Source organism: Pempheris klunzingeri, chromosome 1, assembly GCF_042242105.1.
Source record: "Pempheris klunzingeri isolate RE-2024b chromosome 1, fPemKlu1.hap1, whole genome shotgun sequence".
Classification (NCBI taxonomy): Eukaryota; Metazoa; Chordata; class Actinopteri; order Acropomatiformes; family Pempheridae; genus Pempheris; species Pempheris klunzingeri.
Window position 1 is genome coordinate 28,937,255 of NC_092012.1, and position 27,306 is coordinate 28,964,560.

General features: G+C 41.0%; 1 protein-coding gene across 1 annotated transcript; it reads right to left on the reverse strand.

The window, feature by feature from the left end:
• LOC139201190 (mucin-5B-like) lies at positions 1–26,920 on the reverse strand. Its single transcript, XM_070830490.1, has 31 exons — positions 26,860–26,920; positions 26,637–26,696; positions 26,259–26,520; positions 25,600–25,714; positions 25,215–25,305; positions 25,020–25,126; positions 23,905–24,133; positions 23,152–23,277; positions 22,347–22,464; positions 21,984–22,122; positions 21,527–21,637; positions 21,045–21,114; positions 20,222–20,359; positions 19,150–19,314; positions 18,972–19,066; positions 18,753–18,879; positions 15,865–16,120; positions 15,407–15,459; positions 14,291–14,394; positions 14,005–14,156; positions 13,729–13,867; positions 12,595–12,705; positions 12,073–12,252; positions 11,693–11,932; positions 8,705–8,861; positions 4,832–4,960; positions 4,476–4,626; positions 4,321–4,364; positions 4,028–4,234; positions 3,756–3,934; positions 1–93 (listed from the first exon to the last, which is right to left on the reverse strand). Exons 1-31 carry the CDS (start codon positions 26,918–26,920, stop codon positions 1–3), a joined length of 4,209 nt encoding a protein of 1,402 aa, XP_070686591.1.
• Between the last annotated feature and the right edge of the window lie 386 nt (positions 26,921–27,306).

The following is a 27,306-nucleotide window of genomic DNA, read 5'->3' on the forward strand; positions in this document are numbered from 1 at the left end:
TCAGTTGTGGTAGAAGTTGTCGTGGTTGTAGTAGTAGTTGTGGGTGTGTATGTTGTGGTAGAAGGTGTTGTGGTCGTAGTAGTTGAAATTGTACTTGGAGTTGATGGTGTTGGACACGCACAGCATTTAAATTTAATCTCATAATCAAAACACTCCTGCTGAAGCCCTTGTTGTTTGTTGATACATATGAGACCCACATCTTTATTGCAAGTCACAGCTTGTCCCAGCTGTGACATTGAAAGATCTGGGTAAGAAACAGCTCTACATTGGACTTCTACTGGTGCTGAGCAAATGTGATAACCAGCAGCGATTATCTTCTTGATGGAATCATTTTCTCCACCGTCCGGGCCTGGTGTAGGCTTGCCAAGATTGATCCAGTCTGACCATCCACATGTCATATCATGTCCGCCAGGGCAAGGTGCAGTTGTAGGTGTGTGAACTGTAGTTGTTTCAGTTGTGGTAGAAGTTGTCGTGGTTGCAGTAGTAGTTGTGGGTGTGTATGTTGTGGTAGAAGGTGTTGTGGTCGTAGTAGTTGAAATTGTAGTTGGAGTTGATGGTGTTGGACACGCACAGCATTTAAATTTAATCTCATAATCAAAACACTCCTGCTGAAGCCCTTGTTGTTTGTTGATACATATGAGACCCACATCTTTATTGCAAGTCACAGCTTGTCCCAGCTGTGACATTGAAAGATCTGGGTAAGAAACAGCTCTACATTGGACTTCTACTGGTGCTGAGCAAATGTGATAACCAGCAGCGATTATCTTCTTGATGGAATCATTTTCTCCACCGTCCGGGCCTGGTGTAGGCTTGCCAAGATTGATCCAGTCTGACCATCCACATGTCATATCATGTCCGCCAGGGCAAGGTGCAGTTGTAGGTGTGTGAACTGTAGTTGTTTCAGTTGTGGTAGAAGTTGTCGTGGTTGCAGTAGTAGTTGTGGGTGTGTATGTTGTGGTAGAAGGTGTTGTGGTCGTAGTAGTTGAAATTGTAGTTGGAGTTGATGGTGTTGGACACGCACAGCATTTAAATTTAATCTCATAATCAAAACACTCCTGCTGAAGCCCTTGTTGTTTGTTGATACATATGAGACCCACATCTTTATTGCAAGTCACAGCTTGTCCCAGCTGTGACATTGAAAGATCTGGGTAAGAAACAGCTCTACATTGGACTTCTACTGGTGCTGAGCAAATGTGATAACCAGCAGCGATTATCTTCTTGATGGAATCATTTTCTCCACCGTCCGGGCCTGGTGTAGGCTTGCCAAGATTGATCCAGTCTGACCATCCACATGTCATATCATGTCCGCCAGGGCAAGGTGCAGTTGTAGGTGTGTGAACTGTAGTTGTTTCAGTTGTGGTAGAAGTTGTCGTGGTTGCAGTAGTAGTTGTGGGTGTGTATGTTGTGGTAGAAGGTGTTGTGGTCGTAGTAGTTGAAATTGTAGTTGGAGTTGATGGTGTTGGACACGCACAGCATTTAAATTTAATCTCATAATCAAAACACTCCTGCTGAAGCCCTTGTTGTTTGTTGATACATATGAGACCCACATCTTTATTGCAAGTCACAGCTTGTCCCACCTGTGACATTGAAAGATCTGGGTAAGAAACAGCTCTACATTGGACTTCTACTGGTGCTGAGCAAATGTGATAACCAGCAGCGATTATCTTCTTGATGGAATCATTTTCTCCACCGTCCGGGCCTGGTGTAGGCTTGCCAAGATTGATCCAGTCTGACCATCCACATGTCATATCATGTCCGCCAGGGCAAGGTGCAGTTGTAGGTGTGTGAACTGTAGTTGTTTCAGTTGTGGTAGAAGTTGTCGTGGTTGTAGTAGTAGTTGTGGGTGTGTATGTTGTGGGAGGAGGTGTTGTGGTCGTAGTAGTTGAAATTGTACTTGGAGTTGATGGTGTTGGACACGCACAGCATTTAAATTTAATCTCATAATCAAAACACTCCTGCTGAAGCCCTTGTTGTTTGTTGATACATATGAGACCCACATCTTTATTGCAAGTCACAGCTTGTCCCAGCTGTGACATTGAAAGATGTGGGTAAGAAACAGCTCTACATTGGACTTCTACTGGTGCTGAGCAAATGTGATAACCAGCAGCGATTATCTTCTTGATGGAATCATTTTCTCCACCGTCCGGGCCTGGTGTAGGCTTGCCAAGATTGATCCAGTCTGACCATCCACATGTCATATCATGTCCGCCAGGGCAAGGTGCAGTTGTAGGTGTGTGAACTGTAGTTGTTTCAGTTGTGGTAGAAGTTGTCGTGGTTGTAGTAGTAGCTGTGGGTGTGTATGTTGTGGGAGGAGGTGTTGTGGTCGTAGTAGTTGAAATTGTAGTTGGAGTTGATGGTGTTGGACACGCACAGCATTTAAATTTAATCTCATAATCAAAACACTCCTGCTGAAGCCCTTGTTGTTTGTTGATACATATGAGACCCACATCTTTATTGCAAGTCACAGCTTGTCCCAGCTGTGACATTGAAAGATGTGGGTAAGAAACAGCTCTACATTGGACTTCTACTGGTGCTGAGCAAATGTGATAACCAGCAGCGATTATCTTCTTGATGGAATCATTTTCTCCACCATCCGGGCCTGGTGTAGGCTTGCCAAGATTGATCCAGTCTGACCATCCACATGTCATATCATGTCCGCCAGGGCAAGGTGCAGTTGTAGGTGTGTGAACTGTAGTTGTTTCAGTTGTGGTAGAAGTTGTCGTGGTTGCAGTAGTAGTTGTGGGTGTGTATGTTGTGGGAGAAGGTGTTGTGGTCGTAGTAGTTGACATTGTAGTTGGAGTTGATGGTGTCGGACACGCACAGCATTTAAATTTAATCTCATAATCAAAACACTCCTGCTGAAGCCCTTGTTGTTTGTTGATACATATGAGACCCACATCTTTATTGCAAGTCACAGCTTGTCCCAGCTGTGACATTGAAAGATCTGGGTAAGAAACAGCTCTACATTGGACTTCTACTGGTGCTGAGCAAATGTGATAACCAGCAGCGATTATCTTCTTGATGGAATCATTTTCTCCACCGTCCGGGCCTGGTGTAGGCTTGCCAAGATTGATCCAGTCTGACCATCCACATGTCATATCATGTCCGCCAGGGCAAGGTGCAGTTGTAGGTGTGTGAACTGTAGTTGTTTCAGTTGTGGTAGAGGGTGTAGTAGTAGTAGGTGTGTGAGTTGTAGTTGTTTCAGTTGTGGTTGTAGGGTTTGGAGTTGTGCCGCATTGCACTGTCTTGCAACATTTTACCTTTACTTCATAATCTAAACATATAGGGGGTTGCTGTAAGCTGTTCTCACACAGGAGTCCTTGGTTATTACATGTTACTGTTTGTCCTAATTGGTTTAGGGGAAGACCTGGATAGTGTACAGCCTGACACTCCACTGCAACTGGATTTTTACAGATATTATATCCTTTCTTGATGATATATTTGATGGTTTCATTGTCCCCACCTCCAGGACCATATTCAGGGTAGTCTGCACTTATCCACTGTGACCATTCGCACAAAGTTTCCTGACAAGGTGTTTCAGTAACATATTTTGTTGTTGTAGATATTATTGGAGTTGAAGGTTTTGAGGTTGAGCTTGTAGGTATTGTTGAAGGAGTAGGCTTTGTTTGGCATGCATTATAGTCACAACACAAAACTCTGACTTGATAGTTAAAGCACAAGGCCAGTGGTCCTGACTGGTCTTCATTTCTGCATGTCAGTCCCTTTGCAAGATTGCATTGCACCACTTGTCTCACATTGTCAATGGTGACATTAGGGAATTTCTCAGCTCTGCATTGGATCTGGCTTGGCTCGTCACATATCTTGTTTCCTGCCTTTCTAATATTTTGGTATGTTTCACTGTCTCCTCCCGGAGTTCCCAGTGTGGGGAAGCTGGTATCATACCATGGCGACCATTCGCAAGGCTTACACGTAACTATGGACACACATAATAGGGGGGTTGGTTATGTGGCGCATCTTACATACAGTTAAATAATCTTCATGGTCTGAAATGAAAATCTTGCCATACCTGGTGTGGTTGATTTAAAAACGAAGGTGGTTGGTGACTGGCTGGTTGTAGTGGTGGTTGGTGTTGGCACTGGGCATGGATATGAGCCCTTGTCAATAGTACCATTCTTCCCACACACTGCTGTGATACAGTTACCATGCCCGTCTGTTGTGTTATAAATTGTACTGCCAGGGGGATATTTGTTTCCATGATATATGCAAATACAGGCTGTAAAGAGAGTAGATCTATTATCAACATATTAACCTATAATATTGCATTTGTACAATCCACAGTCTTGTCAAATCATTGCATACCTTGGACATCGTAACGGCATTGGATAGTCATTGAACTGCAAGTACTTCAAGAGAGAAAACAAAGTATATTGTCAGTTGTCATTTGTATTCAGTTAATTTGAACTCCACAAGGCTATATAACCTCAATTTGTACATGGAATATTTGCAAGACCTACCATGTATGGCAGTTTTCAGTTGTTGGCACTTTGTCGCCATTATTATAGTGTCTCCCTTCTGTATCGTAGCAGCCACATTGCTCTTTTACAACACATGTCATTGAGTCCTCATCAAAATATGGCTGAGCAGGAGGACATTTTGGATAGCAACCTAATTGAAATATACAAAGTTTTTATGCAGTGCAAGAGGTGGGCATTTTTAAAACCATTGGTACAACCAGTTGAAAGTAGTAATGTTTTTGTGCCCACCTGGCATTGTGGTTCAATGAATGATAAGCAATTTTTAAACAAATCTTGAATCTTAAATTTAATTTGATGAGCAGAGGTGGCCATCTTATAAAGACCTTATCTTGTACCTTCTAGAGGAGGTATCTGTGTAGAGCAGATGCCTGAGGGGTTCCTGCAGGTTTTCATACAAGGAGATCCACATGGCATGTAGTGCCATTCACATTCACCAGGAGGATTGTAGTAATCACAGAAGAGAGCTAGAAAAGATAACAATACTTATTTGGTACAGGTATGTGGAAAGCATACTGATGATTTTTAGACCTTTGGTACATATTCTTATTTTGACCTTTGGACTAAATACAACTACTTAGTTGTACTTAGTGCAAATACTTGTATAAGTACTACTGTGGTAGCTTCAGCTATCTTCTATGCTTTGGTCTGCTGGACAGACTGATCAGGAGGGCTGCCTCCATTCGGGACTGTCCCTGGACTCCACTGAGGTGGTGGTTGAGACTGCACAAGACTGTGGGGGCTCTGAGTAGCTCAACAGTGTTACATAAATCTCCTGACAATATCACAGCCACTACCTACGCTTTATCACCACTCATTTCTGTTTTTGTTACTCTTACTACTGTGCGACACTAGCAATATCCTGTGCAATACATACATGTATATATTTCATATATATTTTGATTTTTCTTCTCTCATATTTTTATATTTGCATTTATTTTTACATTTTGTTATATACCTTGTTTTTGCACTAATTCTACTACTGACACTTTATTTCTGCACCTTCTGTGTCTCCTCTGTTGCTGTAACATGTACATTTTCCCAGTGTGGCATAAATTAAGTCTCTCTTATCTCATCTTATCTTAAGTAGATATGGTACCTTGTTCAGAAGTCAGAGCATTGCAATACTGATGAAAATGACCTTGGAGTTATTTTCATGATGCTATTACATTTTGTTTTTCTTAGAAATTCATTCAGCTTCACTGTGAACAGTGCTTTTTTAGGGAATGCCCAGTTGACAGTCATGCAGTTACACACATTCACACTCAAACCCAGTTACAACCACAGCCACAAACAGTGGCCAGTGAGAAGCTCCCCTCGACCTGTTGGGGGTTAAGGGTCTTGCTCCAGTGGTGGAAATTAGGGATAGGCAAATGCCCTGTTGTGATTGATGAAAGGCCAGCTTTTCTTACCTATAGGCTACCACTGCCCACTTTGAAATGAAAATGAAGAGTCCCCTTCACACTCATTTTTATTACCACTGTTGCAATAATATGGTTTGGAAAAGACTGAAAATGATAGGTGATGGTTGGAACGTAGATCAACTGGTAAATCAAGAGCTTAGCCTTCCGGCTCAGCTCCCTCTTCACCACAACGGACCGGTACAGCACCCGCATTACTGCAGATGCCGCACCAATCCGTCTGCCCATCTTGCACTCCATTTTACCCTCACTTGTGAAAAAGACCCCGATATACTTAAACTCTCCCACTTGGGGCAGCAACTTACTCCCAACCCAGAGGGGGCAATCCACCCTTTTCCGGCAGAGAACCATGGCCTCAGACTTAGAGGTGCGGACTCTCATCCCGACCGCTTCACACTCAGCTGCAAACCACCCCAGCGCATGCTGAAGGTCACGGTCTGAGGAAGCCAATAGAACCACATCATCTGCAAAAAGCAGAGATGCAATTCTGAGGTCCCCAAACCGGATGCTCTCCTCACCTCGGCTGCGCCTTTAGATCCTGTCCATGAAAATCATGAACAGGATCAGTGATAAGGGACAGCCTTGGCGGAGTCCAAAACCCACTGAGAACACGCTTGGGCGACAATAGTAGAGATATGGATGCTTGAAAATGGTGTGCTGAAGATATCTGCACAAAGCAAATTTATGTTGCGAGCATAATGATGACGCTTATTCCTGATGGATTCCATGCATAGCTGTTGATACAAGAGGAAGACCAAGCAGAAGAAGACCAAGCTGTTTCAGATAAGGCCTTCACACTTTTATTATTGCCAGACTACTCAAGGAATTTCCCACATAAATGGTCCATTAGTGCTTGGTACATTAATTAAATCCACTAGAAGTGCCAAGAAATCATTTCACTATTACTACCTAAGATGTGAAACTGGGAAGATCAGAGGATTAAGGAAGCCCAGAAGAGAAATGACGCCGTCAACCAAGACAGCAAGATCAGGCAGACCAACCTGTGCACCACCTGGACGGACTACAAGAAAGCCTACAACTCAGTGCCACACACATGGATACTGGAATACTTGGAAATGTACAGCATCAACAAGGCACTAAGAGCCTTCGTCAAGAACTCAGTGGGGTCATAAAAACAACTCAACTCAAAGAAAGCTGTACAAGTTACCATCAAGTGCGGCATACACCAAGGTGATGCACTATCCGCGCTGCTGTTCAGCCTAGGCCTGAATCCCCTCAGCCAAATCATCTCAAAGACTGGTTAAAGACACCAGTTCCAAAGTGGAGCAAGTCTCCTCAGTCTCCTCCTCCACATGGATGATATCAAGCTGTATACCAGGAATGAGTGCGACATCAACTCACCTATTCACATCACCAGAATGTCATTCAGACTAGATAAGTGTGGTCAGATGGTATCAAAGAGAGGGAAGATGATCAGTACAGAGGGGGTCGAACCACCAGAAGGCAGCATTGCAGATGTTCAGGACAGCTACAATTACCTTGGGATCCGGCAGCCAAATGTGAACCATGAGGATGCCCTAGCTAAAAAGAGTAAGCCTGAAATCTTGAAAAGTTGGCCAAATCGGAAGAACAAGGTCCAAGCCATCAACACGTACGCTCTGCCAGTCATCAGATACCCCGCTGGTGAAATAAGTTGGCATGAAGCGTTTCATCCCAAGTTCAGCACACTGAGACTGTACATTTAGTGGAGGCTGAGTACTGGTGAGCGTGAGAGCCATGGTCCAGGACAAAACAACCAAGATATGAATACATCAGGAAGATGGCCCCCAAAGATGAACTACTAAGTGAATTCCTCAGGCAACAGAAAGCCGATAATGCAGAAGAGGAGGATGAACCTACATGGAGGGACAAGGCTTACTACATGGCATGTACCACTGACAGATAGAAGAAGTGGTGGATATCAAGAAATCCTACCACTGGCTGTAAAAGGCTGGGTTAAAAGACTGCACAGAAGCACTAATCGTGGCAGCACAAAAGTAGGCACTTAATGCACGATCAATACATGCAAGGTGGTAGGTGTATCTTTGAACTTAAAACAGAGCTGGGCTAACTGTTTTAGACTGATTCCTCAAAGTCATATTCTTTTAATAGTAGTAGTTGTTGTCTCAGTTTCAAGCGCTTTCCTATTATTTTGTATGTATCAAAATGGTTGAAGATAGATTGTTATTAATTTCATATGTAGGCTGCTTAAAATAATCCAGAAGGCACACAAATAATGTTTTACAAATTAAATCATAAAGGCTATTCCTGAATATCATATCATTTCTCTATGATTTGAAATCTCAAGGATTTTTTGGCAAAAGCCTACTGTATGTAATTTTTATTAAAACAAAACTAAATTGAACCCACAATAGTTTTCATTGAATATCATATCAAGATCATTTCACAAAATTATATGATACTCAGAAAATCCTTCATGACATTGAATATCTTGTGAAGTTTTTCCTACTCCTTAGTTGGTTCTTTAGAGTATTCTTAACTGTAGTTCTCAGACCTTTGATAAGTACAGGCCCTGGATTATAAAATGAGTCGATAGTATTTAAGATTTAAACTTAAAAAGTCTAAGGACAAAAATATAGCTATTACTGATGAAAAAATTACAACATACGATTTGATATTACAGCAGTACTACAGTAAAACTGGATATTTTTGCTTTACCTTATGCAACCCTGACAGACTCATGTGTTTCTTTGTCATAAATATGTGTTTAGCTCAGATAAACTGTATGGACATGTGCTTATTTAAGAATGTTTCACTCTGGTTACTCACGGCAGATCTTGGGGGTTCTCCATCGTATACAGATGCCCGCTTGGTTACAAGATTCAGCGTAAGCGGCCACAGCAGTGCAGAAACATTCACAGTCTCCACCAGTGTCACAAGCACATGAGTCAAACACACATGCCTCATAGTATGGCGCCGGGTCCACCTACAGACAAATGTATGATGATACACTAATTAAAAATAGAGTAAAAAACAGCAACTCCACAACACAAAATGCTGAAAGACATTGCTGCACTACTTCAAGTTAACTTTATCTAAGAAGAAAATATTGTGCTTTTTGAAATATTGTGCCGATGAACAGTTGATAGATTACGTTATATTGTTAGAGATTGAACAGTCCAACAGTATAAAACATAGTTATAAAAACAAACTTCAATTTCAACACCACAACTATATAACATTAAAATACTGCATAGATGTTAATGCACTGGTATTATGATCAAATAATATGGTGTATTGTAAAATAATTGAACACTCTCTGAAAAGTCCCATTCTACTTCAGTAGTGTGGCATTGCTAACTTTACTTAAGTTTTCATTTATATCCTCCACCACTGTATGCACAGACAAGCATGTGAACGTGGCTATGATTGAAAATCCCTTATGTAGTTTAAACAGATGAACAACCCCCGTCCTTCTAAACCTGGGCCATAATTATACACATTTTGGTGGCTAAATTACTAATGGGTAATTAGGGCCCGAGCACCAAGCGGTGCGAGGACCCTATTGAAACTGCGTGGGGGAAAAACATGCAAGGGAGGAAACGTGCAAGTACCCAAGAACCAAGAGGTGTAGGGAACCCACACGCCCCGAGCACGAAGGGGATGAAAAAATACGTCAAATGCAAAAAACCAGGCGACCAGGGGCCAAAAACATAGTTGAAATGCAAGGAATTATTTTTCCTCTTCTTCTCCTTCTTTTCCCAAATGAATTGCATTTTTGGGGGCCTAAACATGCACGAAAACTCATGAAACTTTGCAGAAAATTCAGTTGTGGTGAAAAATTACGTATTTCATAGGTTTCGCAAATGGGCGTGACAAAATGGCTCTATAGCGCCACCTAAACTCAGCCCCGGAACTGCGTTTTATGTACATGTACAAAATTCGGTGGGTTCATGTATCTCTTCGAGACGAACAAAAAAGTCTCTTGGAGTGATGACCTCAACCAAACGGGAAGTCGGCCACATTGGATTTTTCACACATTTTTGGCGATTTACAGGGGACGTAAATGAACGAACTAGTCCGAGGGGGTTGAAGCGATCGACTTCAAACTTGGTCAGCTGGTAGAGAAGGCATTAATGATGAAAAGTTATTAAAGGTCTCTACAGATTTGGAACGGTTTGGGCGTGGCGAGCTGTCAAAATTCAGTGTCTCGCCATGACTCGCAATGAAACAGGAAGTTGTTAATAACTTGACTGTACATGATCCAATCAGCACCAAACTTGACATGTCTGATGAGAGTCCCGCCCTGAAGACGTCTAAATGTCAATGTTCACTCACAGTCATAGCGCCACCTGGTGGTGACAGGAAATGCTATGTTTTACATTATGATGGCTCAAGACCAGCCAGTTGATCAGATCCACTTCAAATTTGGTCAGGAAAGCCTCAAGACGTTGATGTTGGTCTGTAGTGAAAACTGCATGCACTCCGTCAAAAGCTGTTGCCGTGACAACGCGGCGATTTTCGATAATACATTTTCCTTCGCCATGAGCATTAAAAGTGCTGTAACTCCACTGTACAAGATCCTATCTTCACCAAATTTATACCGTTTGATGACTGTCCAGCTCTGAAGACATGTACATGCCAATTTCTAACAATAGTCATAGCGCCACCTAGTGGCGGGAGGAAGTGCATGGTTTTTTCTCGAACGTCTCTCTCTCTCAGGAGATAAATCACAGATATTTCAAATTTGATCAGTGGAGAGAAGAGGGTCTGCTGAACACGTACATGTAGAACTACACTCATTGCGCCACCTGGTGGAAACAGGAAGTAACACCTCCGTGCCAATAATCATTTGATTTGCATGAAATTTTCACAGTGTAGTCAACGCTTCATATACTGGAATACAGGATGTGATTAGTGACTGTTCTCTAGCGCCACATAGGGGACACAGGAAGTGACATGTAACTGCTTCATGCACTGTCCAAAATACATGAAAATTCTGATCCGCATGGAAGGGTCAGAGTCCAGCAACAGGACGAAGCCGCCGCACACCCCGACATGCAGGAAGGTGCGAGGGCCCTCCAACGCTGCTTGCAGCTTTAATTGGTAATTGGAATTGGTCCAGTAGATCTTGTCAGCGAGCAGTTACAAAAACAGGCTTCAATGGCTGCATCATAATACTTCGGGGCAACTGTGCCTGATCAAAGTACATCTTCTAATTCCAAGTGTCTGAAAATATGGAGTAAAATTAGCCTGACATGGTCTGAAAAAGATTTTGATGGTTCTCATCTACAAGAAATGTTGCCTCTCTCACCAAGTCCTGCTCGCCCAACCTGGAACTACGCCATTTTGTGTGTATATATATATATTTATCTTGTGTTCTACTCTTACTGTTAAACTTTGTGTGTTATTTTATTTTATTATTGTTTCAGCCTGGAACAGGCACTCAGAACATTTCACTGCACATTATACTGTGTATAACTGTGTATGTGACAAATAAAGGTCTTGAATCTTGAATCTTGAAGTGGGAAATATGGCCTGGTGCCATTAGGGGGATGTTCTGTATTCGTTTGCTGGGTACCAGAGCAAATTGCATGGCAATCTAGCTGTCTGTCTTTGAGCACCCTTTTCATGGACAAGATACTGACAAAGGGACTGAATGTAAAGTGAGTGGTTACAAAAATGATAAGGATTCATTCTGTCTCAAAGCCCGTCTAGCAGTGTTATTCTGGATTAGGGACAGGCAGAGCAGCTGAAAAATGAATCATCATCACTAGGCCCTGCTGCTTGAAAGGTTAAAAAAAAACAGAAACCTACCGTGGAATGGCAGGCAGAGAAGACCTCACTCTGTATAATGCTGCACTGTTTCTGGGACCATGACTGTCGGTATGGGTTGGCTGTGCAGGGGCTCGTGGTGCTCTGAGCATCGGGGCAGCTTGGTAAATCCTTCCAGCTGTTCCCAAACACCAGTGGATTGACCACCACAGCATGACTCCTTGTAGTTAAGTCATTATTTGCATTGCCATCGTAGTTGCCGCACAGCCCACACACATGACCCTGAAAAATTAACATAGTAGTGGTAATTATATCATGCTGATTAACTTAAATATCAAATTAAAGCTTATCCTTTGTTGTCTGAACAAAATAATTGTAGCCACATTAAAACCAAAGCCCTCCTTCACATATTGTAGGGTTACCTCATATTTTGGACTGAGCTTGATGAACAAGCTGGTCTTCCTGTCCCACATGAGAATGAGTCCATTGTTGGCTTCAATTACAAGGTAGATGCCCATAGTGCTGTAATGGAATGGAGCTGTGTCTCCATTTCCACCTGAAAGCAACTGGTAGCTTCCCTCTGTTAGAATCAGTTCGGCGCTCTGGATAAAATAACAGAAAGGAAATGTTTGCTAGGCAGTTTTACCACTTTACTGGAGCCATCAAATAATTGCCAACAGTTGCTTCACTTTGTTTGCAACAGTGAGACGCTCTATTTCTGTCCTCCTCTATTCCATCAACATCACCCTCAATAATAAAGTGATTTTGTGAAAACTGAAAAGGCCTTTTGGAGGAGAGGCACAACATCTTTAAGAATCCAAAGCAAATCCAGTTGACTGTCTTAGCACTGCTAGATATGCCAGATCTGTTTATTTGTGTGATTGTCTGACATTGAGTCAGACAATGCACTTGGCTTTTGAAAAGGTTTTAGATTGACTGTGTACCCCCAGGAGGATCCTGATGGTCTTGGAGCAGGTGGTTCCTGTGGTTCCACAGGGAACATTCTCAGTGAGCACTCTGAAGGTTCCATTAACCTGAGCACTGCTACAGTAGTCCTGTGGAAACAGGACACAGGACACACACACACACACACACATACACAATTCAATTCATGATTCCTATATTCCTGGGGCCATACATAATAGCCTATAGAAATAGCAAATTCCAACTACCTTTACGATTTCTATTTTATCTCACTTCATCTTATCTCAGGTTAGGAAAACCTAAATACTCTATCCAATATCAGTTATCAACTTTTATGTCTGTTACCTAGAAACCAATGGTACTTTCCTTAATCTATTTTCTCATTGAAAAATAATGACATAAGAATGACATTAACATTGAAGTAAAAACAATGACTGGCCCTCAGCTTCAAGCCAGATGAGTTAGAGGTGTTGGTAATATCTGTTGAGAAATCCAATGATGTTCTGTTTGGAAAATTTACAGCAATGCTAACTCTGAAGTAAAAAAAAGACAGTGGTAGCAGACACGGTCCCTGCAATATTCTGTATCCAATGGAGCGTTGATATGCTAAAAGAGAAATAAGTAGGCCTACACTATCTAATGAAACAAAGAGGAAGGCAGCTCAATCTACTGATCTGTCACGAGCCTCTCTGTGAATAAGTTCCGCTTGTTGGCATTTTGTTAGTTGTGTAAAAGCAGTAAAAGTGTAGCCATAAGGATTAATCTAAACCCTTGTTACTGAGGTTCCCAAGCATGTAGATGAGATATAAAAGTTAGTAATAAGATCTTTGAGAGAATGATGGAGGACATGTCTCAGAGCGTACGTGTTACACACCATTGACCAAAATTTGAAAATTGTACATAACAATAATTTTTAAAGGATGCACATTTACAATGATTTAGTGTTAAAGGGAACAATGACATTTAAGAATATGATTTTGTGCATCATACCAAAACCTTTCGTAGAACCGGTATTATCTAATGATTTTGTCTGAGATGGGTCACAAAGTGCACAGTCGCAGAGAAAGTCCTCAGTCCAGAAAGTTGTGTCTGAAAATGCACATCAGTTCCATCACCCCACCCTGTTCACCAGCTGTTTTTGTGTGCATTCATACCTGCACGAGAATGTATTCACAGCTGCCATCAAAGGTAAAGCGCTTCTGATCAAACGTTACGTAGTGTCCAGCACCATAAACTGAGCAGGTTCCATCACACTGGTCCGTAGTGCACTGCCACTTCCTGTCTTTACAGGTGCTGTAACCAGATATAGATAAGATTGCATTAGGTTTCTAATAATGAAATCTTTTTGTTTATACAAGTCAGTCATAGATGGAGGTATAACCAAAAGAATTAAGCTTTACAGCATTTCCTTCCACTTGTGATTCACTTACCAGGTGTTGCAGTCCACCTTGGTGGTCTCTCCAGGCTGGTAGGAGATGCCGTTGTGGACACAGGAACAGGCCTCTGGCTTGATGCAGCCTCCTTTACCATCAGATACCATCCCAGATGGACACACGCAGCCGGAGACGCACCCTGTGGTCATCTGGAGAAAAGATCAAACTTACAACCCACTGTCACATGTTTAATTTCTGCTGCAGCAGATAACAAGTTTAACCTCTAATGCCAATCTGTATTTTCATGTAAATTGTCCTTTATGTTGGGGATAAGGTGACTCACACAGGCCATATCTAATGTGTTGCAGCTCTTCTCACACTCAGTTCCTTTTGCCCCTGGACCATTGGCAGAGCAGTTGAAGAACACCATGGGAGGAGCACAGGCAGCTGAGAAAAGACAAGTCTGAAATCACTTTACTGTATTCCTAAAATGAATCACTAATCTTACACCACTGTTGTCCTTATTTAATGCAACATTCAAGACTGTTCATTTTACACCTTAATTAATGGAGCTCAGATAATTTTGCCCAATGTCAAATATCCTGAGAATTACAGTCTCACATATAATTTACAGAGCAAAATTAAATTGTAACATCTTTAAGTGATGCTGGCCAGTTGGCAGCTGCTTTTTCTGTCTGTCACTATTCTTCTTTTAGATGTTTACTATAAACTGCTGTAAACACTGTCCCCTGGCAGCAGGAAACAGCTTTGGCTGGGCTGAAGCTTGCATGTATTCTCAAACAAAACCATGAGAATATTTGATGTGTTTGAATTTAGTTCGATTTTTTAAAGGATATTTTTGCAAATTGTCTCCCCAAAATACCCGAAGCACATTCATTTAAACTTTCATGTTTATTTTAAGCCCCCCATCTACTGATTCCTGCTCACAACAGGTTACAGCAAATTAGTTCCTCCTGTAGCATCAGTTTGAAAAATGCTTCCAGTGCAGAAAGTAGATAAGTAGATGCATTTAACAAATGAGCTCTTGAGCTGTTTGTGATTGTATTTTTTACCAGAGATAATACATTAGATCTCACAACATCCCACTCAGAGAAACAAATGAACACATTTCCTCAAAACACTGTCATAAACTCAGATAGTATTTTGAAATATAAGACTAATAAAAATATATATATATTTATTATCTTTAACAATGTAAGCAGCCAAGGTTCAAGCCTTTGAATCTGAGAGATTTGACTTGAAATAGAGATTACTGTAAGTCATGGACATGTAGGCTCGCTCAAATCTATGAATCTCTGTCCACAGCATTCATAGATGCTAATTTCTGGTAACTGAGGACAGTTGGTGATTAGCATAAAGAAATTCTTTGCCATTTATGGTACTCTCAGGTAGTGTAGCACTCTAAGGCACTAAGGTGATGCTGTATTATATAACTTACATGGCTGTGTGAGAAACTCTCCAATGCAGCTGAGTTTGCCCTCCTTACAGGTGCTATTGGGGAAATATATGTAAATAAATCATTGATATACACAAATAACATTGCAGCACACTTTGTGATTTTCAGTATATCACAAATAAGTTAAAGAGTAAATGGTGAGTGACAGCAGTTGGGAGTGACAGCTGTTGACCTGCCTGTCAACTGTTGCCACTCAAACTGATTGACAGGTGTTTTATCACAGGGAGTACAGCAAGTCAGCAATTTCAATTATGATTGGTTTAGAACTACCATTTCATGTGTGAGTCAAACTCTTAATTATTATAATTATATATAGGAATATAGCTTACATTTGAGTGCTCAAAAACATTTCAGATTGGGGCCTGAAGACTAAGACATGAGTTATAATGTACAACCTGCAATCACATGCAATAACATAATAAAAAACATCACTTTCGTACCACATGACCCCGTCCTTGTTGACGACCTCTCCAGACGGCACCACTGTGCCTTTGTCATAACAGGGACAAGCTTTAGGTGGGACACACTTCCCAGAGTCATCCAGATAAGTTCCCTCTGCACAGATGCAGCCATCGATGGGCGGGAAGGAGATGTGACAGCTGAGATCTGCGGTGTCGAGGCAGCGGCAGGTGCGACCGCTGGACGTGATGTTGTAGGAGTAGACCATGTTGCTGGGGCAGGAGCTGGCATATTTACCTGTGGGGGTCAGACCACAGAATCAGTGAAAAGCTGTTGCACTAACTAAAGATGTTTAAAGGCCCACGACAAAGGTTTTGCACAGTTTTGCCCACTGTGCTACAATATGTCTGCAAGATTTTGTTTGTAGTTTTGCTGTAACATTTTAGGTTGTTGGATGTGTTTTTCCTTGTTGTTTTTAGTTAGATTATAATCAATACTGTTATCACTACATTTAGACATGATTGTGTGGCAGTCAGTGGTGCAAATGTAAAATTTGAAGGGAAGGTATAACTCGCATTGCATTCAAATCCGTTATACTTATTATGCACATAATCCTTACTATGTGCTCAGTACATTCAGCTGCTTCTTAATTATAGACCATGTCAATTTCTGGCTGTAACAATTTTACAAATTTGCAAAATATACTAAATCCACCTCTACATCCTGTAGCCGGAGGATTTTTTTTTTAACTTACAGGAAATGGTAAATGGTCTGTAGTTGTGTAGCGCCTTTCTAGCCAGTTCAGTCACACAAAGTGCTTTTACATTACATCCTCATTCACTCATTCACACATCAGGAATCTAAGTTGGAGGAGACTATTCTTTCATACATTCACTCACTGAAGCTATGCTCAGTGTCTGGAGGGCCCAGTCTTTATTTGACCTTATTTGATATACACACTGACTATCTGCTCCACCTTCAGCATGCAAGATTTGGTGCAAATTGTCTGATCAGTGTGTTTCATATTAATCTATCCTGGTTTTTCACACCTCTGACTCCTCTTTGTTTCACTGTCTTCATGAGTGTATTTTCCTCTGTAACAAAATGGATAATGGTTCTGACTATATGTCACTGTGTGCGAGTTCAGATGGTATAATGTTATAACTTCTGCTTTTTACCAGCTGCACTATTTGCTCTTGCAGCATAATAAAGGTTCAATTATGAATTTAATTGAAATTCATTTGGAAATTGCAAAAATTCGAAATTACACCACTTAAAGGTAACTTTAGTATTATCAGTAGTATTTGTCAAATATTGATATGTATCTGTATTGTTCACTTATGTGTGTGTGTTTGGTGTGATACAAATCTGTGGACAATTCCAAAAAGGTGAACTTATTGTGAAAAGCCTGGCTTCAGTTGATCCAAACAGTTGATTCAGGTTGGAACCATCCCATAAAGACAATGTAGAGGCCACATGATGAGGCTAATTCATACCTGGCTACCATGGCATCATACTGCTCCCTAGTGGACCTTAAGAGTTTCGGCATTCTTGCAGCTTTAACTGCCAAGATTATTAGCTTAATTCTGCGGGGCTTTTCGTGCCTCTCTATTCAGTCTTGTGATGCACGTTAAGGCCCAGTGGTTAGATGACTGCTTCTGTAATACTCTGGTTAGTGGCTCAACTCCTGCTTTGTATAGATATTTTGATCACATACAGTACTGTCTTTCAACGTTTGAACAGTGGAAGCTCTCTCTGCTGCCAATGCTAGATATGAACATAGATTTTAACATTAATGTTATCAAACACAGAAAGAAATGCTATCAAGACCAGAAATTCTTTTTTCATGCAGTCAAACCTCCATGGTGGGAGCATGTATAATATATACCATTGAATCATATATCAGCCAGTCAATTCATTTGTATCCATGATGACTTCATCATAAAAAGTCTGTGCTTACAGTTTTCATAGAGGAGTACACAAGACTAAATAACCAGACTATGTCTCAGTGTTTTGCTGAACATCTGATTACATTTCAGACAATTTTTAGCTCCACCGATTTCACACAATCAGGAAAACATTTGGTTTGTCCAGTTGGAAAAAGACCCACCTCAAGTGTGTCTTTTTAAAAATAACAGTGTGTCCTTCATGAGTAATAATCTCATTGTACGTTATTTCTGCATACACACAACAGGGATTGCATTTTATACAGTTTACATAGAAAGAAAAGTCATGTAATTTGAAAAAAGGGTATGATAAGAAAAATAAATGATTATAAAGTATTCATAATTTGTAGTAAATATTGGTTACTTACTAATTTGGTTAGAATATGTTAGAACTCTATTAGATCCCTTAATGTCACAGTGGGAATGTAGAATAGAACAAACTGGGGAAACAGTTGTTTCTAATTAAAAAAGTGAGCTTGTATGTCAGAAAGTAGTGATGCATCGACTCCTCAGAGCAGAAGTATCACAGCCAGATCTTCACTGGCTGCTTTACCACGTCAAAAATCACATGACCACCCTAAACAAAGAAGCTGTTACGCTGGTTTTTAATATGTGATATTCTCGTCAGTCTGTTTAAGTATTTAAAAACAGAGATGTTGATTGTTTGACTGGGATTTTTATATTACAAGCTTTATTGAACAAAATATCACTAATAAAAGCGGTAAAGGAGTGGATTTAATTGTATCAGCATAACTGCTTCATAGTGAGTCAGTGCTTCAAAAGGCTGTTTCCCCCATCAGCACTCTAAGTGCTAGGGAGTCCATGTTGGATTTCTCTGTGAAGCTTGTTCAAACTGACATCTGATACGTTTGAGGACACGTGGTCCCTTGAAAATATTTAGGTTTTTAATGCTACTGTTATCAAGTATTCCACATCACACACATAACACACACTCTTCGGTTTCACAGTTCCTCACTACTCACCACAGATAGTTTTCCTCCAGCCGCGGATCTGGATTCCTGCAGCTGCACAGGCGTGGACGTAGGAGGAGACGGCAGCACACATGCAGTCCTCACTTCTCTCACAGTTACAGCTGTCATACATGCAGTTCTGTGAGGAGACAAAGTTAAAATAAACACTTCTGGAGACTGGTATAGGTATAGTCCACAGAAATATGGAAGAGCTGTAGCTGTGAGGCCTACCTCTTTGTAAGAGTCAGGGCTGATCTCTGAGTGACAGGGCGTGAACACTCCCTGGGGGTCACTGAGCATGGAGCACCAGTGCTGGGCGTATTTTTCTGTCATTGACACACAAGCAGTGAGTTTGTCATTCTGAAGAGTGAAACAGTGATAACTGAGAATCTAAGAGACAGAGACCTACCATTATCCAGACTGAGACTGCAGGGGTTCTCAAAGTTGGTCTTAACATTGGGGCAACCAGCATGTGTCTTCCAGCTGTTGACAAAACCAGCTGCTGTGGCATCTGGAACACCACTGAGCTTAAGAAAGTCATCAGCTTGGTTGCTGTTGAAGTTCCCACACAGACCTGCAGGCAGACATCATCTTGTTAATGACGACACCTCAGCCTTTAATTTGGAGGTAAACCGAATTGATCTTGTGAGTGCTTTGTCCCCACAGGGTGGCACAGTCATCATTTACAAATCACTTTTACAATGCTGAAGACACTGCATAAATTTGGTTCTGGTTCCAAACTGCATAAATATTCAATACAGAGAAAATGAGCCACACTGAGGCACAAGAGCAGCTAATTAAAAAGAAAAACCTGCTGTCTGTGTTTGTGTAGGGTTTTACTTTACTTTAAGATTTGTTTACTCATTACAGAATAATACAAAATATTAGGTCCACCAATAAGATCTTTAAAATCCTTAAACCTAATCAAAATTTTCTATAGTTTCTGTAAATTTCACCAAAATGTACCTTTGCAAAATAACTCCACTATATAGTTTGAAAAAGGATCAAAGGTTGAAAATAGAATTACATGGAATACTGAATATGTAATCATTGTGTTATGTATTGTGTTATGCAGTATGACTGCTGATTTAAGGTAGCTTGATATCATCACTTTACAGTGAATAAGCACCTCTGGCCTCATGAAGCCAAGAAATATGATGTTAAAGCAAACCAGTACCACATTGTTGTATAACCATTTGACTGTTTTCAAGCTCAGCGTTCATATCTTCTCCCTTTAGCTGATATGTGTGATACTATTTCACATGCTGTTTATGTTGTAACACTGATTTTCTATTACAATTTCATTTGAACAAGTGTACACGGTATGCATGTGTGCTGGAATAGTTGATTGAGTTTGATGTGCCCCTATTTTCCTTATTTTATTCACAAAGACCAACAGGGATCAATAACACCGTCACTGTTCGAGTTCTGTGGGACGTTTCCAGTCTGAGAGCACACAGAGATCATTGTAGTGTACATACCGCAGGTCTTGGCCTTATGGTCAGAGGTCAACGTTACATGAAGCTGCATGATCGGCTTTAGCTGCACCTCCAACAGAACACCAACAGATGTCTGGACCAGCAGGTAGAACGAGGATGCCTTGAAGGCAGTGATCCCAGCTGGGGGTTAAGAGAAAGGTTGGGGATGGGAGTTGTTAAAGCAATGGAAGGGAGGAGACAGAATCAAATACTATTTGTGTGTCCATGTGGCAAATCAGGAAGACAGTTCAGGTAAAGCATGTTATATTTTTGTGCATGCTGTCATCCTATCCAGGCCACAAACAAATTAGATTTCACTGGCTATGCAGAAAAGACGGTCACGTTGTTTGAATTGTGTGGAAACTGGATGTTCATTGGAATGAGCTTCTGTAGGAGTTGGAAAATTGTGCTTAAAAATACTGCACCATTTGTATGTTTTTTTAATTCATTTAATTTTTACTTATTTATTTTTTATTGATTTTTTTTTTTTTTTTTTACAATAGTTGTGTAATTTCTTTCCAAAGTATACACCAGTCCTTGTTACAGTGAACCCTACTGTGGAGCTGACAAAGTGACCTCACATGGTCACATCATGTCACCAAGAACTCTTTCTCAGTGTGTAATACATACGACACACACTAACACCAACACATTCCCAATATCCAGACATTTCCATGCAGGCGCCCAGTGTTGCTAGTGCAGTGACGCTTTCAGATGAACTGTTGGTGGTATACATTACATAGAAAGATGTGCTGTATCTCATGTATGTATGTAGTGCATCTTTCCTACATGGCAGGTACAGAAAAATTCAGAGGTTAACACTTACCAGCAGAAAAGGGTAACTGAGCGAAGATGCCATTAACATAAACCTTGCCATTGGGCTGGATGGTGATCACCTTCATGTGAAAGGAGACAACACATTATTACTGAAATGAATTAATTCTGCTGTAAAACAAAAAATCCTGCTTGCCCTGCATGACTATGCAACACTGATAAAGTATAAAAGTGGACACAGTATGCACTGTGATGGATTCCAAGATTGCAAGATTATTTTCACTGCACACTGAAATAAATACAGAACCATAAACTGGCTGAATTATAAGAAAAACCCATTTTACAATCTCCAACTTCATTGTATGCTTTGGAAAATTATGGGTGCCAACCACAGGTTTGGTATTTGAAGATGAGTAAAACAAAACTGTTATTGTGTTTTCCTCCATCATATTGCATTTAGATTCAGGGTTTCTGCCTGTGAGGTAAGATAGATAGAGTTGTGTGTGACAGTGTCTCTGTGTGTTTCACACTTACATTAGCCCCTCCGGACAAACCCAAGGTGATAGACTTGAGGCAGGTTTCACTCTCAGTCAGTCCACACTGCACCAGTTCTCCCTGGACCACAAACTGGGTTCCACTGCAGTCCTGAACACACACACACGCACACACACACACAAAACTATTCAACTGCTGCTCAATTGATAAAACATACCTGCAGATGGCAGTGTGAATGGTACAGAATACAGAAGACACTTTGGTTACATTTGTGTCACCTTTTAGATTTTGCCTTTTTAAATATCAGATGATCTGATTTAATACGTGGGATGATACGGAGATGACATACATACCTCTACTCCTTCGTTTTTATTATATACAACACTAGCTAACTGGTGTCTGGACTTGTGTAGCAACGTCATTGTGCATGTATCACCTTAGCAGGTGTGTGTGTGTGTGTGTGTGGTATAATAGCAGTGATGATGATGTGTTCTACCTTAGCCAGAACGTAGGAGCAGTCCCCATGGAAGGTGTAGACTTTCCCATCAAAGGTGTTGATGTGAGCTCCTCCCTCCACAGAGCAGGTTCCTGGACAATTCTCCTCTGTACACTTCCACTGACCACTCTCACACACACTGTCAGCACACACAATTTAACCTTAATTGCCAGTGGGTAGCCTATTGACTAATTTGCAGCTACTTCCAAAATTTTTACATAAAAATTTGACTAAATTACGCTGAACATTATCTGGGACTGAATGTATCTTTGTACTGGACAAACACAAATTTACTTCTTAATTCTCATAGCAAACAAACACACTTTCCATAATGTGGAGTGACTGACATACTACGTATCATACCATTTTTTGCAGTTGCTGGTGTAGGACTCTCCAGGCCCATAGATCTTGCTGTTGAAACTGCAGGAGCACTTGTTCAGTGGCACACAACCGTTTCCATTCAAATCGTCCAGCACCATCCCTGAAAGTGAGTAAAGTGTTGCTGGATTAGACCACACTGTGTGGGTGTGTATGAGAGTGAGGACGCTTTGAGAAGTGACGACATTTTAGCTGGTCCTCACAATGGATAGATTCAAAGGACAGTTTAAAGATGAACCCTTTCATGCATAGAGGTCACTACAGTGTGCAGTTATTCAAAAGTTTTCTTGTATATGCATGCGTTTTGATGGCATAGTTGCTCATCAGCCACTACAGTGGATGCTGTTGCATCATCTCATACACTGCTACCCAGTGCCAAGCCATTGCAAGTGAAAAAAAAAGATGGTCGACAGACAGCCAGAAACACCAAGTTGCTCATTTGTTTCTGTTCAAACCTTCTAGAAAAAGGGACCCTAGCAGGAAAGAAAAATATGGAGACAAATCTTGTTTTTCATGCCTAAAGATGAATAAAAACACTCCTGACTGAGGTTATCGTAATTCATGCATGAAAGGGTTAAAACATGATAAGGTTCAGGCTCAGGTTAGGATTAGTTTTAGGCTAGGGTTAGGGTAAGATATGAGTTTACACATTTAGTCGTGATGGTGAAGGTTAGGCTATTGGGCTTAGGAATGCATTATATCAATGAGGGGACCTCACAAAGATGGAAGAACAAGCACGGATGTGTGTGTGCACTGTATGCATATATGTATGAGCGTCACTCAGCTATACCTGCAGGGCAGAAGCATCCATCGATGCAGTGGTTGTCACATGTTTGGCTGGCCTCTGGGTTGGAACAGGTATCGGCACAGGGACTCCCACACTCTTTGTACTCCATTTTCTCGGGACATGACTTCCCTGTGAATACATCAGTTGTTTATATCAGTTGTTGCAACCTCTCTGATAGCATTCATTCATACATGCTTCCCCAGTCTACCCTGATTCCACTGGTCTGTGGGTGTGAATGTGAAATAAAATGTATGAATACAAAAAAGGATTCAGTAGATACAGCATTTTTCTGGTGGTCTGTTGCAGAGTCTTAAAGTTACAACAAACATGAGGCCCTGTGTGGGTGGGCCTGAAATTGGTCATTTTAATCACAACTCTAAGTCAAAGTTCATGATCTCTTTAATCAACTACTGTATGTCAAGTACTTAAACTCACAATTCTCTTCCTCACAATGTTCCTCACCAACTTTCTTGAATCATGCTTACTGTACAAACACCAGTATTGACTGAAACTGAGGCCTGGAGTTACTCTTGTGTTCACAGACTTCATGATGGCTGAAACATTTTATTTTTTTTTGGTCATACGCATGAAATATAAACATATTTGCACATTATTTTTAAATGTAGCATTTTCTGTTTCTGTTAGTTACAGTGTGTCTTTGCATGATTTGAGTGCGTAGACAAAAGCCCAGACAGAGCTGACAACCCCTCCTACTGATGCAAGATTTCATTAGCAGTGTCTAATGAGTGTACTCACAGCAGAGCTCTTTGGTTCGCCAGTTTTGGGGCTTTCCACCAGCATGGACACACTGTCTGGAGAACTCAGACACAGTATTGCACAGGCAAAAGGGGTCTGCCTGTTTAGCTTTGCTATTGCCACAGTGGCATAGGTCAGCAACACAGGCAGAAGTGAAGGAGTCAATGTCCAGCAGCTTGTGACAGTTCTTGAAGGCCGGCCCTGTAAGGATCTGCTCGCACAGAGGTTTCTACAGGACACACAACAGACAGGAAGGAAAGTGGAGTAAGAGATTACTAATAAGTAATCTATCTGAATAATGTTGATGTATACAAGGATCATCTTAAGAATCCAATAGAGACAACAGTGTTGTATCAACTGGAAACTTCATTATAAATGTATTTGGAACATTGGTTTTATTGGAGTTAGTAACAATGCAATTTGAATATGTCTAAATAACTAGAACTATCTGTACTCTCTTTATAAAATGAGTGGTACCACTGAAATCAGATGAGAATTGAATCTTTATTTCAATCATCTTTGCCATCACAAGCTGATGTAAAATCCAACAAGAGGGCCTGAATCTACAAAAATTGCACTCATACATGCGTCATACGTTTGTTGGGCCCTAGGATACCCAAAGTATGAACAATACTTTGGTGAGCAACACTGACTGTAAACATAGCGTTTGTTTCTTTACAAGATTATTCCACAGAGCCCCTTTAAGATTGCTTACTCTGACTGATGTGACTGATGGGGGACAGGTCAGTTGACCTCTATCCACTGACCGCCACTGGTATGACCAGGGATTATTACTATGGCTGCTTCTATGCTGTGTATCACTTTTTGCATTAGCACTAGTCAGAGTGGATTATACTCTACTAGGACACAACCAGTATTCAGAATATAGGCTGGCTTTCTTTTGAGTGAATAGATTCTTCAAAGCAAACTTAATATTAGTGTCAGTTGTGTACTTTGGCTGTGGAAAAGCCATTGACAGAACACGGTTGCTGAGACCGGTAGTATTCCAGCTGTGCTCTGACACCACAAGACACATTTTTATCTGGAAATAATGCCCACCCCCTAACAAATCTGGTTTTCCTTTTTGATTTTCATGTAAATGGGTAAAACCTCACCAAGTCGTTGCAGTTTTGCGTTGATTCCAGTGTGTAGTCAGAGCAGCTTTCAGTTGGTCCATCCATTTTCCAGAAGTTAGCAAAATCATTGGGGGATATTTTCACGCCTGTTTGGATAATATCACAGAAACACAGCTCAGTTGTGTGGCTATACCTTCACTGACTGTTAAACTGTTAAAGTGGGTCAAAATGTACCATGACTGTAGAACTCATTGTAGACCTGGATCCCGTTAAAGTCTCCACAAAGACCACAGGTTTGGTTCTTGTACTTCTGGTCTAGCTCCACCTGTGAGGACAAACCCATCATCCATCATGACGAGCAGCAGACAGAACCCACAGCACAGCCTCAATGGCATTCAACAAGTTTGTCTGTTAGTAACTATAAATCAACTCTCTTTTCGCTGTCTACAGATCACCAGTGGTCAGAATAAATCAAATAAAGGGTTAAAGGGTTATTTATTTTAGAAAACCAAAAAATGTATGTATATACATTAGTGTGCAGCCTAGCTCTATGTTATACTTTGACAGCATTTTTGAACAATAATGGCCATGGCAGGGTTTTCTGTAGCCATTATCTTACCAGAAAAGAGTCCTCTTCATTCCAAATAGCAATCAATCCCAGCTTTGCTTTGACTTTGATGTAGGTGGGAGTTTTCTCGATGAGCACTCCTGATTGACTGAGTGGTAGGGTGGCTCTGCAAAATGAAAAAAAAGAAAGAAAAACAAATCAAATTATTTTGGCCATTATGCCTTCATGGGAGATTGTGACTAGAGCTGTGAAATATGAAAAGGCATCAGTGAGTAGCAGTTGATGCCAATATTTTGTTAAGCAATTTTACTGTCTTTAGGTTCTGAGCATGCTGTAATAACAACTATCACACAGGCAAGTGTTTTCACAAAGGACATGTCTCAAAATCAAGTTGCATAAAACATCATAAATTAGGCTTAAAACATTTGCAAAGAACAAAGTTTGCCAATTGCCAACATGAATTTATGTAACTACACACTGTAGCCAACAGTGTTTACACACCACTAATAGACTGCTAACTTAACATACTAAACTTGCCATGGTAACTGTTCCGGTTCATGCTAATCAAGTAATTACTGAAATCCACTCTAGTGCTGTTGGTGTTTTTATAGTGAGGGTTTGAGATATTGTTAAGTATAACCCAGATGTATAATCCAGTCTAAAACGATAAATGGTGCAGGGAAAGTGGAAAGGGTTTATGGTAAACTTACAATTTGCCGTCCACGACCACTGAGCCCTTGGAGAGCTCCACCACTGAACCCTCCAGCTTCATAACAATATTTTTGATGGTGGGACTGCCGTCAACCTCCTGCCTTCTCATCTGGATGTTGAAATCCTTGTAAGTGCTCCTGCATGAAGAGGTCAGTATGTAGTTGCAGGTGGACTGCAACTGGAAAACATCCCCATCAAAGGTCTTGAAGTGGAAGTGGCCCCACGTACTGCAAACCTGGCCGTTGTGGATGGGACTCACACCTAGATCAGGACATAACACCACAGCAATATTTTACACAGGTCTTTACCTACATTAATGAATGTTCACACATGGTAACAGTCAGTTTACAGATACTACCAACAACCAACAAGCTCACCTGTTATTTTTTCAGGAATCTGGGACATGGAGGGGAAGGTGTTCACAGCAGACTTTGCCTCTGTTGAGAGAAGTAAGACTTATTTGTCAAGAAATCAAAACTCAAAGTACATTAAAATAGAATAAAGTTGAGCTTTGCTGTAGCACATGGCTCAACATCTGAAGCAGTAATAGTTCCATTTGTTATATTTGTCAAGCTGCGTAAAGAAATATAGTATATGTACCGCTGTGCCAGGCAGCTATGAAGGCTGACAGGGCCACACATAGCAGCCACTTGTTAGCCATAGCCATTTGCTTCTCCACGGGAACTCTATGGAAGATGGGAGGGAGGCCCAGCTCTTTATACCAAGGGGGAAGGTCTTAATGTGGCAGGTGAGGGAGTGGCATTCACATAGCTTCACATGGTGATTCATTACCACTGGTCCTGCCCGTCCCATTTATTTTCCTGGTCCCCTTCACACAGCTGATATGAAGGGCGAGGTTACAGGGCATACATTCAGATGTTCACCTCACTCTCACTCAACATCTGTGATGGAGAAAAATACCTAAAGCCCCCAGCCTGCACAAATGTAGAATCCACGTCCACAATGATGGCCAGACACGGTGTTGGTGTTTTTACCAGGTCCATCTGATGTATTGTTGGATCATACAGATACATCCATACAACCATA